Below are 15,339 nucleotides of genomic sequence, written 5' to 3'. Positions count from 1 at the left end.
TCCCTCTCTCTCTGACCCTCCCCCGTTCATGCTCTGTCTCTCCCTGTCTCAAAAATAAATAAACGTTAAAAAAAAAAAAACTTAAAAAAAATGGCTTTGTTCTCACAAGAGCAAGAGCAGGATTGTCTACATAAAGTGCTAATAACGTATTTTTGTAGCGCTTTTCCCCTAAAGCACTCAGGATTTCATACAAATGATTATTCACTTACATAAGCACCTTTGACCCCCTGAAAATTTCCAAGTGTCCTAACATTGCAAGGTAGGTTTGGTGCAGATAACTTACTTCACCCACTCCTTCCTACTCCTGGTGCCTTCTCACAGAGCTACTGAGTGCATAATCCATGGTCGGTTTGCATTGTTCTTATACAGACTAGACTTAAGGCAATATAAGGTCTGTAATCACCTAATAATAATACTCAGCCTTCCATTTGTCATGCAAGAAATAAAGAACAACACGAAATAAAGTCAACAGCAGTGGGCACACAAGCCCCATCCTTAGAGGAATCCTCTAGTCAGAGTGCCTGAGTGGGAACGGGTGTGGCCACCTCTCAGTGTGCTAACCTGCTCCTGTGTGTCCAGAGGAGAATTTGGGGGTGGAGGGATGGACCAGACTTGATGAACATGTCCTGGCCACTTCCTCCAGAGCAGTTTCTTCCTTGTCCTTGTCCTTGTCCTACCCCTAGTGTTTCTCATCCTGCCTTAACTTAGAAAGTCTCAAAGATTGATAATGGCAAATTTTTTTAAGTTCATTTATTGGGGTGCCTGGGTGGTTCAGTCAGTTAAGCATCTGACTTCAGCTCAGTTCATGATCTCAAGGTTTGTGGTTCGAGCCCCACGTTGGGCTCTGTCTGGAGCCTGCTTTGGATCCTGTCTCTCTCTCTCTCTCTCTCTCTCTCTCTCTCTCTGCTTCTCCCCCACTCATGCTATCTCTCTCTCTCTCTCTCTCTCTCTCTCAAACTTTATTTTGAAGTTTATTTATTTTGAGACAGAGATAGCACAAGTGGGAGAGAGGGGGAGAATCCCAAACAGGCTCTGCACTGTCAGTGCAGAGGCTCTAATCCACCAACTGTGAATCACCTGCTTTCTAAAGCTTAGGAAATATTCTATATCTCTCGATAGGTGGAGATAAAGCTTGCAGAACATAAGAGCCCATGCCCTCCAGACATGAGTTCTCAATGTTCCATTTTGTTGTCTCAGGATTAGAGGAAGTCCTGATGATAGTAGTGGTCATGCTGTTTCAAGTCAGTAGATATTTACTAAGCACCTATTATGCGGTGTTGTAGAAAAAGTGTTTAAAATTCAACAAGTCCTAACTACGTGCTGGGTACTGAACTAGGCACTTGTACAGTACTAACAATAACCGTTAAGTAGACTGACTTAGTGCCTGTATGGTGCTGGGGGCTATAGTAAGCACCTTAGGTATTGTTATTGTTTCCATTTTACATAATAGGGGACTGAGGCACAGAAAGGTTGAATAACTTGCACATGTTACAAAACTAGGGCATGATTTTCTCATTTTACTTAGATGTGAAATAACTTTCCAAAGGTCACACAGCAAGTAATGGGTAGAATGAGGTCACCTAGTCCCAGAGCCCTGCACTCTAGGTTTAGAGTTATGTAGAGTTATATAGGTTCTCCACCTATGGCTGTGTGACGACGAGATCTTTCAGAGTCCTAGTTCTGTTATCTGTAAAGAGAGATAATGAGATGTACTTTCTGAACTTTATAAAGATCATAAATAATGTCTCTAAAGTGACTAGCACAGTGCCTGGTAGACAACATCATTATTAGAAGTTCGATCATCAAGTGCGTAATCAATCACTCAGTATACACAGGTGTGGCCACCCCAGTTGTTAAAATATTGAAATGGTTCCATGCCAGTTGGCAGAATCTCTGCCCCAGGCTCCTGAGTACACCCCTTCCTAGCCACTCAGCGCCTCCTGCAGGAGCCCCCCATAACCCCCGGCACTGTAAAGGCCTCCAGGATTCTGTTCTGGTGGTTAGTGCCCGTGTCGTCCATTTGTTAAATTTTCTCACTATCTTCTGGCTACACACATGAGATGGGCTCCTGCCTCCGATGACAGCACAATTTGACAGGGGCCCTGAGCATGACAGGAGCAAGTGATGAGAGCAACGCTGAAGGAAAAGAAGTGCGGTGGCAGATGGCGAAACTCCCAGCTCATGTGGATCAGGCGGGCTTCACCTAATGCTTTCTCTATCAGTGACTTGGGTGGGTGTGTGTGTGGGGGTGGGGGGTGGCATCCCAAATCTTGACTACAGTTCTGATCTTGTGTTTTTGTGTTTTTCATTCTTCCTACCTCCACCTAGTTCAGGCCTTTAGGACCCTTGCCTAAACTCTCACAAGAGCTTTATAATTAAGTGATCCTCTTTATAGCTCAGTTGTAATTAAAAGCACTGACTGTTCTAGAATCTATCTGTGGTTTTCTTACTCAACTACCTTAGGTAAGATCCCTGTGGCCCCATCTCTTCATTGAGGCGTTCATGACCCACTGTCCTGAAGTTCTAGCCTCTGTTCCTAGCTGTTGCCGCTTCCTATAGGCGTCTGACACACCTACAAAATATGTTCCCTATACCAGACTATTTCTCTGCTGCTTACAACTTGTGGATCCTACCTCAGGCTTTTTCAACACCCTCTTCAAGTACAACTTCTTTCTCTTGTCTCTTTCTTCCCTCCCTGGCCTCTTTGCCCATTCTAAGGTCTCATGGGGGGGGGGGTGGTATTTTCTAACATATGTTGATAATTTCTTATATGCCAGGCTATTCTAAGAGCTTCACGTGTGTTACCTTGTTTTGTCCTCACAAAAACTCTAAGAGGTGGAAACTATTATTATCTCTAGTTTAAGATGGAAAAGACCAGGGGCGCCTGGGTGGCTCAGGCGGTTAAATGTTTGACTTCGGCTCAGGTCATGATCTCATGGTTTGTGGGTTTGAGCCCCACATCAGGCTCTGGAGCCTGCTTAGGATTATCAGTCTCCCTCTCTCTCTGCCCCTCCCCCACTCAAGCTTTGTCTCTCTCTGTCTCTCTCAAAAATAAACATTAAAAGAAAAAAAAAATCAAAAGATGGGAAGACCAAAGCACAGAGAGGCAAAATAACTTTCCAAAGGTCACACAGCAAGTGAAAAGTGGAGCTGGGATTCCAACTCAGGAAGCTTCCCTTCAAAGCCTGCACTCAAGCGTTTTAAAGTGACTCATAGCTCCCTAAGCCCCTGGGTGGTTCAGTTCGTTAAGCTTCCACCTCTGGCTCAGGTCATGATCTTGTGGTTCCTGAGTTAAGTGCGCATCAGGCTCTGTGCTGATAGCTCAGAGCCCGGAACCTGCTTTGGATTCTGTGTCTCCCTCTCTCTGTCCCTCTCTCTTTCTCAAAAATTAAACATTTTTTGGGGTGCCTGGGTGGCTCAGTCGGTTGAGCGTCCGACTTCGGCTCAGGTCAGGATCTCGCAGTTTGTGAGTTTGAGCCCCACTACGGGCTCTGTGCTGACAGCCCAGAGCCTGGAGCCTGTTTCAGATTCTGTGTCTCCCTCTCTCTGTCCCTTCCCTGCTCTGTCTCTCTCTGTCTCTCAAAAATGAATAAATGTTAAAAAAATAAACATTTTTTAAAAAGTGACTAATAGCTCTCAAAGGAAAATAGAAGAAAAAAAATTTCACATTCTTACTCAAAATATACGACATGCTTTTGTAATTATTCATGTTACTATTTTATCTCCTTTATGCAAGCTGAGAATTCCTAGAGGGGAGGAGCTCTGGGTCTCATGGACTGGTTCCTCAGTTACCATTAATAAGTTGTGGCATAGGTAATGTTACTGAGCCATCACGTCCTTTGGAAGACTCTTAATTGTGAATTGACCATTATCAATCCTACCTTTTACTATTTCTCCTAATTAAATATTCCACTTGGCCAAACCCTGGGGCAGGATCAGGCCAACTATTCCGGGTGGATTCCAAGAAAGCTGTGCTCAGTTTTAGGATTCAGATTGTGGCTGAGAGTTGCCATTTTTTTTTACGTTTTATTTTAATTCCAGTAGAGTTACGATAACAGTGTTGTATTAGTTTCAGTGTGTAATACAGTGATTCAACAATTCCCTATATCACCCAGTGCTCATCGCACACGTGCACTCCTTAATCCTCATCACCTATTTCACCCATCACTCCCCACCCCCACCCCACCTCTCCTCTGGTAACCATCAGTTTGTTCTGTATAGTTAAGGGTCTATTTCTTGGGGCACCTGGGTGGCTTAGTTGGTTGGGCGTCCGACTTCGGCTCGGGTCATGATCTCACAGTTCATGAGTTGGAGCCCCGATTTGGGCTCTGTGCTGACAGCTCAGAGCCTGGAGCCTGCTTCAGATTCTCTGTCTCCCTCTATCTGCCCTTCCCCCACTCACGGTCTGTCTCTTTCTCAAAAATAAATAAACGTTAAAAAAAATTATAGGGGCACCTGGTGGCTCCATCAGTTAAGCATCCGACTTTGGCTCAGGTTATGCTCTGGAGGTTCATGAGTTCGAGCCCTGTGTCAGACTCTGTCCCAACAGCTCAGAGCCTGGAGCCTGCTTTGTATTCTGTATCTCCCTCTCTCTCTCTCTGTCCTTATGCTCTATCTCTTTCAAAATAATAAATATTAAAAAAATGTTTTTAAGAAAATATAGAATAAAGGGGCGCCTGGGTGGCGCAGTCGGTTAAGCGTCCGACTTCAGCCAGGTCACGATCTCGCGGTCCGTGAGTTCGAGCCCCGCGTCAGGCTCTGGGCTGATGGCTCGGAGCCTGGAGCCTGTTTCCGATTCTGTGTCTCCCTCTCTCTCTGCCCCTCCCCCGTTCATGCTCTCTCTCTGTCCCAAAAATAAATAAACGTTGAAAAAAAAATAAAAATAAAAATAAAATATAGAATAAAGACAGTCTGTTTCTTGGTTTCTTTTTCCTTTGCTTATTTATTTCTTAAATTCCACTTATTAATGAAATCATATGGTATTTGTCTTTCTCTGACTGACTTACTTAGCATTATACTCTCTAGCTTCATGCATGTAGTTGCAAATGGCAAGATTTCATTCTTTTTTATGGGTGAATATTTTAGTTATCTTCTGCATAATAGAACAGATGTGTATGTGATTTCTCCCTCTCAGAGGTGGAGAAACTAAAGCTCCCGAGGTTCTTTACCAGAATCATCAGGCAGGTCTGTGGAGCTTAGACCCACTAAATCAAACTGACTCTCCAGGAATCCAGGAACTGAACTCCAGTCCTGGACAATCCTGTGGTGATTCTGCCCTAAGGCCACATACTAAGGATTGGTAGATGGACTAAGTTGTTGACTTACCAGAAAAGTCTGGAACACTCTTCCCCTATATTTTTACCTTGACACAAAATAAAATTATGACATCATGATGGGAACACAAGACTTCTCTATTTGTATTTTTAGAACTTGCTAGATTCTTCCAAGGTGGACTAGTCAGTTCTTGTGTTGAAAAATCACTGTGGAGAACCTGTACCACCTTTCACTGTAACCTGTGACAAGTGTGTTTGTTTCATAGAGAACAAAGTGATAGATGACTGCTTTAGTAGAGAACCAATAACTTGGTATCTAGTCACAATTCCTTGATAAGCAGCTAAAAACTTAGTAACTTTTAGGACTCTCTTTTTCTTTCTTAGATTTAACAGATGCTAAGAGTGTTTGTGACTCCAGGGCGGCAAGGCACTCATCCAAAATCAGTATCTGCTAAATACCTTGTGGTAATACTATTTGTTACGGGGGGCGGGGTGGGGGGGGATACTCAGATGAAAGTTCCAGTGGTTTAGTTCCCTCTGGTTCTGGCAAGCCAGCGCACAAGCCAGAATCTTTAACTACAAACCACACTGTGGCTAAGCCTCCGCTCAGTGACCCGCAGGCGGAGAACAAGCCCCGACCCGTCTCGTCCGGCCACCGCCGCACGTCGTCGCCCCCTTTAAGAGACTGCTCCGCGGGACTAACGTTCGAATGGCCCTGGCGCCCCTCCTCGGCCTCCGATTGGTCGCGCGCGGCGCACGAGGGCGCGCCGCCCAGCCCCGGAACGGTTGGCGGCCCTTCGCGATTGGCGGGCGAGGGGCCTATATAAGGCGCCGGGAGTGCGGGCCGCCCTCAGTTAGCGACTGGACCTGGGAGCGGGCTGTTGTCTGTAGTGAGTAGGAGCGGGAGTTAGTGAGCGCGTCACGGGAGTCGTTTCTTTTCAGAGTCTTCAGGTGTGGAAGGTCCACCCCCGGACCGGACTTGTCGACGCCTCTCGTCCCCTCCCTGTTTACGAACGTAAGCCGGGCTCTCTCCCGTCACCTCCGAGGCAGCCCTGCGAAAAGGAGGCAGGATGGAGTTCAAGCTGGAGGCTCATCGTATCGTCAGCATCTCCCTGGGCAAGATCTACAACTCGCGGGTCCAGCGCGGCGGCATCAAACTGCACAAGAACCTGCTGGTCTCGCTGGTACTGCGCAGCGCCCGCCAGGTCTACCTGAGTGACCCGTGCCCTGGCCTCTACTTGGCCGGTCCCGCGGGGAGCCCGGCGGCGCCGCCGCAGCAGCCCGGGGAGCCGGCGGCCGGGCCGCCCGCGGGCTGGGGGGAGCCGCCACCGCCGGCCGCTTGTGCCGCCTGGCCGGAGACCGAGCCGCAGCCGGAGCGCCCGGCCGACCCGGCCCCGCCGCGGGTGGGCGCCGCGGAGCCCGCGGCCCCGGTGACGGGCGCCGGGGACGCTCTTCGGGCCGGAGAGGTGGAGGAGGCGGAAGCTGCCTGGCGCCGCGTGGAGGGACCGCGCGAGGCGGCGGAGGGAGGAGCCGGGGTCTTCGCGGGAGCTGAGGGGCCCCGTGGGGCGCGCCGCCACTGCGGCTGCCCCCCAGGAGGGGAGGACAGGCCGGGGGCGCTGGGCGCTTGCCCCCGAGTTGACTGCCGCTGCGCGCCGCGGCCGGCCGAGGACGAGCCCCCGGCACCGCCCGCCGTCGGCCCCCGGAAGCGCGGCGCGGCGGGCGTGGGTGGCGGCCCCGCGGGCGGTCCGGCGCCCGGCTCCAGCCCGCTCAAGAAGCCCCGCCGGAACTCGGAGGAGCAGCCGGGCGGGGCGGAGGAGGAGGAGGAGATGGAGACCGGGAACGTGGCTAACCTCATTAGCATCTTCGGTTCCAGCTTCTCGGGACTCTTGCGGAAAAGCCCCGGGGGCGGCCGGGAGGAAGCCGAGGGAGAGGAGAGCGGTCCGGAAGCCGCCGAGCCCGGGCAGATCTGCTGCGATAAGCCGGTGCTGAGAGACATTAACCCTTGGAGCACAGCCATCGTGGCCTTCTGAGCCCCCGGGTCCCGTTCGGAAGGAGGTTGAGCGGCGGGTGGCCCCGACGTGGGGCTGCGAGGACGGCCCAGAGACCGCAGGGCGCTGGACGCGTTGCGGGGACCGTGGGTGCCGCCGGGCAGCACCGACTGCCCTCGGGCTCGGCGGCCTCCCCCCTGGAGGCTTGTCGGAAGAGGACGATCGTTAACTTTTGTGTAGTGTTCTGTCTGTGTACGTACGTCTGTCTTGTTGAATTCAGACCATTTTGTCCTTCTGGAATGCACCACCCCTTTCCCAGGGCTGAGGAGATCGGGGGCAGACGGGGACTTTCCTTTGCCGGCACCCCCGAGAAGGAAGCGGCGGAGAGGGCCGGGCCTGGGGAGTTCCCCTTTCGTGCTCGGGGGAGGAAGGGACTTTACACACACCCCTCACATGAAAGCTAGCCCCGCACCAGGGCCGGGAGTGGCATTTCCTCACAGGATTTCCTAAGACTAGAGGGATTTAGTCTGGAGCAGAGACCTGTATCATTTCGCTCTCCCCACTTTTCTCTCTCTCTGAAGAAACTTCTGTACCCTGTGATTACTCTGGGAAAAGGGAATCTGAGCGGCTCTTGTCTTCCCCACAGGGGGGAAAAAAAAAGAAAAAAGCTTGATGAACTTCACAGAAGAGTTCAAGCTTGGAAATATGGAGTTTATAGAGAATAGATATATTTTTAAAAGCTCTAGATCGGAACTACTACAAGTGCTTTTAAAAAGTGTTTAATGAAACAGAGTTTACAGACAGAAGCCCTAAGTGGAAAGACCTTATGGTTTTGTAGATACGGTGACTCCAGTCTTTGTTGTATAAAGGTTGGGGGAGCCGACAAGGTTTTTGTACAGTATTTTCTCCTTCGTTGTATTGATTTTGGTATAAAAATGTAACTTTACGTGTCTAACACGTATTAAATATTTTGAAGCAACTTAATTGCCTCCTTGTCTGTAATCATCTGTCTGGGTTGGGAGGGAAGAGGGAGAAGGGTGACTATGGTCCTGGCTGGAAAAGTGGTTCTTAATATCAGTCATGCACAGACTGGGGACATTGTTTTCTGACTTCACTAAGTATGGAGAGAGATGTTGAAGGTGTCTCCCCTAGATCAACGGAGGACTGCTATTAGGTACTGATACCAGTGGCCAGCCAATTTCTTAACCTGTCACTACAACTGCCTTTTCTGAAGTCCGTTTAGCCCAGTTTGATTTTCTGCAGCTCAATCTGATGGTGTCTAATATTAATTAACTTTAGTGCCAACTTTTGAAGCCCTTCCCGTATGCAAATATGTTTTCACAAAAACTTCTTTTTAGTATCCTGTTAAACTATATAATATGGGTCATCTTTCAGCTTTGTTATTGAAAAAAACAGACACATGAGGGCAGCTAATGAGACTGACCCGCCCAGTTGGTTGATCCTCCTCTGTATTCCAGTGGATGGAGTTTTCAGTGTTTTTTTTTTTTTTTTCTCTTATTGTCTTATCTGTAGAAAGTGAAAGGAAATTGCTTGTGTCAAACTAGGTAAGGAAGGAGGGCTAGGCAAATTCAGCTTAGCAAAACTTCCTAATTTGCTCAGTGTTTGGGTCATGGTAAACACTTAGGTGATGACAGCTATGTCATCAGTTGGTTTTACAATAATTACTGCATTTTAAGAGAGCTTTTTGTCGGGCAAGTATTCGATACGTGAAAGGGATTCACTAATCTAGTTCAGAAGCAAATCAATTAGAATGCTATTTTAAAATATTGTTGCTAGTACTTTAAAAGCTGTTATTGGTCTATAACAGCTTATAAATGAGTATTTAAGAGATGGAACAAATTGAGGAAAGATTAGACAAAGCTTTTAAGTAAAGGTTATGGCCTTTGAGCAGAGGGAGCAAATGAATGGTGCTTTGGTATTCCTAAAGTCTTGATTATGTGAACTTCTGTCATAGCTCAGTAGGCCAGTGCTTTGATTTTTTGCAACTCTATTAGTGATTCATTAAGCATAAGGAACTTTTGGCCTTATGCTCCATCACCATAACAATATATTCATAGAATTAAACCTTGTCTAATCAGGGTCTTATTAAAATTGACATGTTTTTCTTTCAGAGATTAGCTATTTAAGTTCAGTTCTAGCCACAAGAGATCCATTGAGTGCTAACTGCTTAAACTGAATAAAAGGTCCAGGGCCTTACTTTTGCAAACATTTCCTGTTGCTAGAAAGTAATTATGCTTGAACAGCTATCTCAGTGCATCTTTATTTTTGAAAGGGGGTAACATTTGATGTGTTTAAGAGAGTTGGTATGTTTTGGGTAAGACTGAAGTTCCTGTTGATTGTTTTCACATTTAAGAGAAAACATGGGACCATGTTTCTACTTAATTTAGAGAACGTAAGTGGATATATTTGATAGGGAGATCTAGCTTTGTAGGAAATCTGAAAAGATCATGATTGGTGTTGCAGAAGCTGTATAGTGTAATGGTTAAAGCTTGGGCTCTTGAGTGAGACTTCTGATTTTGTATCTTGGGTCTGCCACTTAATTAGGTGAGGAACTCTAGACAGATGACTTCATCTCTTTCTGCCTCAGTTTTTCCAAATGTGAAATTGAGATAATTGTATCAATCTCGTAGGGTTGTGAAAGTTAATGAGCTAACGCCTCAAAAGTTCTTAGAAAAGTGAGCATGCATAGCACTCAGTTTTTTAGTTATTGTTAACTTAGAAGTGAATTTTGTGTGTAAATCAGATATATTACTGTCAAAGAATTGTGTATATTTGTAAGAAAGGCAAGTAAGGGGGAATCTATTTTAAACTTAGCCTATCTGAATGCTGGGTTTGTTTATTCTCTGGACACTTGGCAGTTACGAAGCTTAGTTGCATCAGCATGGTTTTGCTGTTCTGTATGTCTCACACCAACTCTGTGACTTTTCTGATTGTATCAAGCAACTCTATTTTCAGGGAAGAGTAAGCAGGGGTGAAAACAGTCAAGGAGCAAAGATCTTGTTGACATACAAACGCTTTCTGTGAGTAAAGAAAAAAAATAGCCCACAGAGTTATTTTTAGCCTGAATTGCTTGGGCATAGAATGTTTCTTAAGCCATGTTAATTGATAGGTCTTGGAAAAGAGCCTTCCCAGTGGCAGGATAAGGTTATCACACACAACTAAATCAGATTCACTGTGACTACAAATGAAGCCAATAGTTTTTAATACCTAACCCCACTTGTTGACCACTCTGGGAGGGACCTCTTCTTTTGATTAAAGAAACCTTAGCTGTGGTCTAGGGGGAATTTTTTTTTTTTTTTTTTTTTTTTTTTTTTTTTTTTTTTTTTTTTTTTTACTGTCCCATGAAAACTAGTTGTTTAAAAAGTGCTTTTTGATGACTACTTCAAGATCACATTAATAGTGAATAAAGGTGATAAGTTTTAGTACAACACTTCTTAACCAGGTTACTTTAAACCTGTCTTCCCTCTCAGAAACTGTTGATTGTATTTGGGGAAAGGAACTTAAGATGGAAAGCTTGAACTGCACAGTGACTAGATTTTCCCTAAGGCACCTGGTAGAGTAATAATAACCTTTCCATCCCTATCATTTATCACTGATTGGATTTGGGGATGAGAAGTGGGAGGGAATGGACTATTTTGCAACATTGGTAAAAATCTTCTCAGACTACAGACATAGTAAATATTGGGAATGGAATTAATGATGACAAAACTGCTCTTTTTTTATCACTGAATTAGTCTGAATCTCTTACCTCAACTTGCTAGGCAGGTAACTCCCCTTAGAGCCTGTGAGGTGGAGTCAAAAGGCTAATACCTACTGCGATACAGAGTTCGATGGACATTTATTTCCTTGTGCTTTTTTTTTTTAAGTAGACTTAGTTCAGTTCACTGAATAACCAAAGAAATTCTGATCTCTTGCCCTAAATATTCTTGTCCTGTTTGTGAATTTTTTATTCTTCTAAGCTCGCTTTAATCCCAGCAGTTACTGAAAGAAGAGGAGAATGAAAAGAAACAGCGATCCAACCCTCCCGTGACTATGAAAGAAGCCATTACTATTAGGTGCCGAACTGCGGTGGCAGTGAGGTCTGCTTCCCAGGATTCCTGGCACTCTTTCCAGTAATGAGCAGTTTGTTTCTCAGCCTTTGAACCATTATTCACATTTAAAATTCTACTCAGCGGAAAGCCTTGGGAGGAAAAATCCAGTAGAAGTAGAACTGATGTTAGGAATCATGGTAATCTTAGCTCATGTCCTTGGAGTTTTTCAGTAACAGATCTTGAGGGTATAATAGAGAAGAGAGTGTGTGAGAGCAGAAAGTGTAAAAGGATACACACATCTAGTAGAATGCCTCCTTCCTGATCCAAACACCGTTTTTCCCCATGCCTGCCACCACCCCTTCCCCCGGCAGGAATGAGGGTTTTAAAAATAAAACCCTTCTCTAGCTCTCTCTCAGAGAACATAGCCCAAAGCATCTTTGCTGGACTATATCCTGGGGTTTATCTCAGACCTTTGGAATCTCACAAGCAGGGAGGGAGAAGCCTCCTGGGACTGCATTCCTACATATGCCTCTCCCTCTCCCCGACTCTCCTGATCCGCAGTACCCCCCCCCACCCCCCCACCCCCCGCCACTGGATACTGCCCACTTACGGGCAGGTGAGACATCGTCAGCTATGAGCTTTTGAAAGTTGCAGGAAGAAGGGCTGATGCCCGTCACTACCACCAAGCATCTTCCACAGGTAAATCTCTTCAGGGTCTAGCATGCAGTAGGCCTGTGACATTTCTTGATAAATCTTTTTTATATAATAAAGTTTTCTGGGACCTGGTCACAAGAGGCCCCCGTGCCTATGTGATAAGCCACATTGCTAACTTACACAATGAAGGTAAGACTCAGCTACCCCCTTTCTACCCATTTAGCACCAAGGCAGACCTGGTGGCCCTCTGCTTTCTCCCTGTGACCTGGGCCCCTGCCAGGCTGCCCCAGCTCATCGTTGCACTAGATGCCAAGGCAAGGCTCCTTTCAGTTGTTCTAGAACTCAGGGCTGTGCCAGACACCATGTGTTCCCACCTGCTTGTTCTATCTATTCAATGTCTCAAGTCTTGGGGCAGGACAGCTGCTGGAAGCCTGCTTTCTCTGAGGTAAAAGAAAACTACTCTGTTCTCCCTGCTCAAAGCACTGAGGTTTTCTCTGAGGGGCAGAATTTTCTTTGGCTACTCCTCATACTTGATCCCTTTCCTGGATCCCATTCGAGTTTTTCTTCAGGCTGATCCACATCTGCGTGGCTGTTTCTTTCTAGCCAGTCACAGCGTCACCCTGCCCTTTGTGGCCTATATACCTCCTTCAGTGCTGTAGTTATGTCTTTCCTATCTGTCTGTCTGGGTGCTAGTCTTCCGTCCCTCTACCCTCTCCTGAGGATGCTCACATTCATTGTTTACCTGTGGGGAAGAGTCTCAGTGCTCAGGGAAGAGCTGTGATTGGGAGTGCTACCTCCTGCTAGATGGAGCAGAGTTGGATTTCTTGACCTTGAACCCTGCAGAATCTGGAGACTCTACGCCCTGGAGATCAAGCCACAGCTGTAGTAGTGGGTCGTTCAATCCTGGTGCCTCGCCAGACCCCCAATTCCATCATAATAGCAGGGGGTGGGTATGGGAGTATCCATCTAGAAACCGGAGCAGCTGCCGAAAAACAGCCTGGCTTTTGGCCAGATGGAGGGAAGGAGAGGCAAAGACAGGGGAGCCCAAACTTGGGCTACACAGCATTTCCGCTCCCCCTTTCCTGGAACTGCAAGTGCCGCGTTTTAGAACAGATAATGAATCACAGAGCTGCTCTGATGAAGAAATCCAAAAGTGCCTCTTTGCCTTGTCTCTCCCCACGTCCCCCCTTTAGGCTTTGACTGATTAACATAAACTTTTTACAGTGAGTTACTGGAAATGGGAGTAGAGGAATAGTCAAAACCCGCTGGAATCCTGCAACTGAGGTGACCAGTAGGAGTGAGCTAGACGGTGTGAAGAGATGCTGCGTGGGTGGAGGTGGGGGGCCGTCATTAGGAGGAATTGCCATGGAGTCAAGTTCTCCTGCTCAGAAGGTCTGCTGTGGGTCAAGTGAATCCAGGGCAGGAGCACCCCACCCACTTTTTTCTCCCCAGCTTTTCTCAAGCTGCACCCATTTTCTTCAGACAATCTCCAAGTTCTATTTTTGGTTTGGAAAAGGGTGAAAGTGCCTTGGCATCTGCATTTATCATCCTGTTCTCTCTCTGTGTGACCTACTTTAGAGACTGGAGTTGCTTTTCTTTTTATGGCTATGGGAGAAATCCCTGAAAGCAAAAATTCAGTTTCAGAAGCTGAACTTAAGGTTCACGGGATACTATGTTGAGGTTGTTATTACTCTATGATTTCTGTGGTTTTCTCCCCCACCACCCCACTTCCTCTTTAAAATATCTTTTTAAAAGGCAATCCTTCCCTGCACTGCTAAGAGCAGTTGTAAAGATGTGGTGTGGGGGTGATTTTGGCATGTGAGCTGGCCCAGCTGTCAACTTCCCAAACTTTAAGTCACCTCAGCATCAGGCATCTGGCCTCCTAACATGGAGCTTGCAGCTCCTTAAGGCTCCTGAACTTGCCTATGAGACAAGGAGACACAGAGGGGAGAGTCTCCTACTTATCAGTCAGGAAAGAGTAGATGAGGTCCAGAAAGTGAGTAGGTCCTCTCGAACAGTCAAGTGAAGACCCAAGCAGAGGCAGTGTTAGAATTCACCCTGGACCAGTCCTTGGGACCCCTCTGAGCCAGGAACTTAGGGACCAGAATCTGAAATGTGGCTTACTACTGGGAGAATCATTCACTTTTCTTGGTTTCTATTTATAGCCCCCCCCCAAAAAAAATTATCCACTTGCCTCACAATTGTTATTTAAAGATAAATCAGTGTTTGTAAAGCATAGCTAGAAGATAACAACTCAGCCCTAGGTCCTATCAATTAAGTATTTACAGGAACACCCAGAAGGAAATCATCAATGGGGAACACAGAGATGCAGACAATAGCGTCCTGGTTCTCAAGTTGGATTTCATTCCAGATGAGTTACAAAAACAACACAGACACCTCCCTCCCCTGCCCCCCCCCCCCAAAACCTGACAGTATGAAGTGTGATCTAGCCCCTTGCTTCTCAAAGTATGGTCCATGGACCAGCAACATGGGTATCATCTGGGAGTTTACCAGAAATGTGGATCTCAGGCCCTACCCCAGACTACTAAATCTGCATTTTAACAAGGTTCTGAGGTGATTTGCACATTAAAGTTTAAAAAGCAGGTATTTCCACTGATCTCAGGGTCAAGTGTAAACTTCTCAGCTTGAGATCACTCAAGGCCTAGCTCCCCCACGCTATTCCTTCCTTCATGATGCCTTAGGGTACTGCCTGCAGGCGTGTGTGTGTGTGTGTGTGTGTGTGTGTGTGTGTGTGTGTGTTGCTTTTCATATGCTGCTCTCCAGGGCACAGCAAAGTTTAGAGATGGTCCTTAAACCTGAGAGCATAAAGAAACTCTCCAAGCAAGAGAGAAGGGCAGTAGCTAAGGATGTAATAAAGGGGAAGCCTGGAGGTAAGGGCTGGAGTAGGAAGAGGACATTGGTAGCAGGGACAGTGTGTGGCAAAGGTAGGAGTAGAGCCAAGGAAGATGGGCAACAGAACAGTCAAGGAGAGCAAGAACAAAGAAAAAGGTCACCAAACTGAGGATAGTTACTGGCGAATTTTGAGAAAGTTCCTGGTAGAAGACAGGAGGAAAAAATCCAATTATAAAGTGTGGAGGGAAGGATGTGGAGGCTCCAGCTTCCTCCAAGAAATCTGGCATAAAAGGCAAAAGAGAACGAGAAGGATAGCTAGAGAGGCTGTTAGGTCAATTGAAAGGGCCTGTACATTTCTTAAGACAGAACCAACCAGGGACAACTGAACTGAGGTGAATGGGGTTTGAATATATAAACTGCTAAGTATGCATCTCTTATCAGAAGGAAGAAACACTTTCTTTTTCTTCTCCTGTCAAATAAAAGGAGACTGGAGACACTAATAAATCACTCCAGGGACCT

General features: G+C 46.6%; 1 protein-coding gene across 1 annotated transcript; it reads left to right on the top strand.

Moving 5' to 3' along the window:
- Window positions 1-6,111: 6,111 nt before the first annotated feature.
- Window positions 6,112-8,245, top strand: IER5 (immediate early response 5). The gene has a single exon (XM_023247660.2). It carries the CDS (start codon window positions 6,344-6,346, stop codon window positions 7,301-7,303), a length of 960 nt encoding a protein of 319 aa, XP_023103428.1. The 5' UTR covers window positions 6,112-6,343; the 3' UTR covers window positions 7,304-8,245.
- The last annotated feature ends 7,094 nt before the right edge of the window (window positions 8,246-15,339 follow it).

Source organism: Felis catus, chromosome F1, assembly GCF_018350175.1.
Source record: "Felis catus isolate Fca126 chromosome F1, F.catus_Fca126_mat1.0, whole genome shotgun sequence".
NCBI lineage: Eukaryota > Metazoa > Chordata > Mammalia > Carnivora > Felidae > Felis > Felis catus.
Note: the sequence above shows the minus strand (reverse complement) of the source record. Positions and strands in the feature narration are given on the sequence as shown.

What these genes read in the sequence shown, in the direction of transcription:
- IER5 (XM_023247660.2), top strand. Translation starts at nt 6,344, where the DNA reads ATGGAGTTCAAGCTGGAGGCTCATCGTATCGTCAGCATCTCCCTGGGC.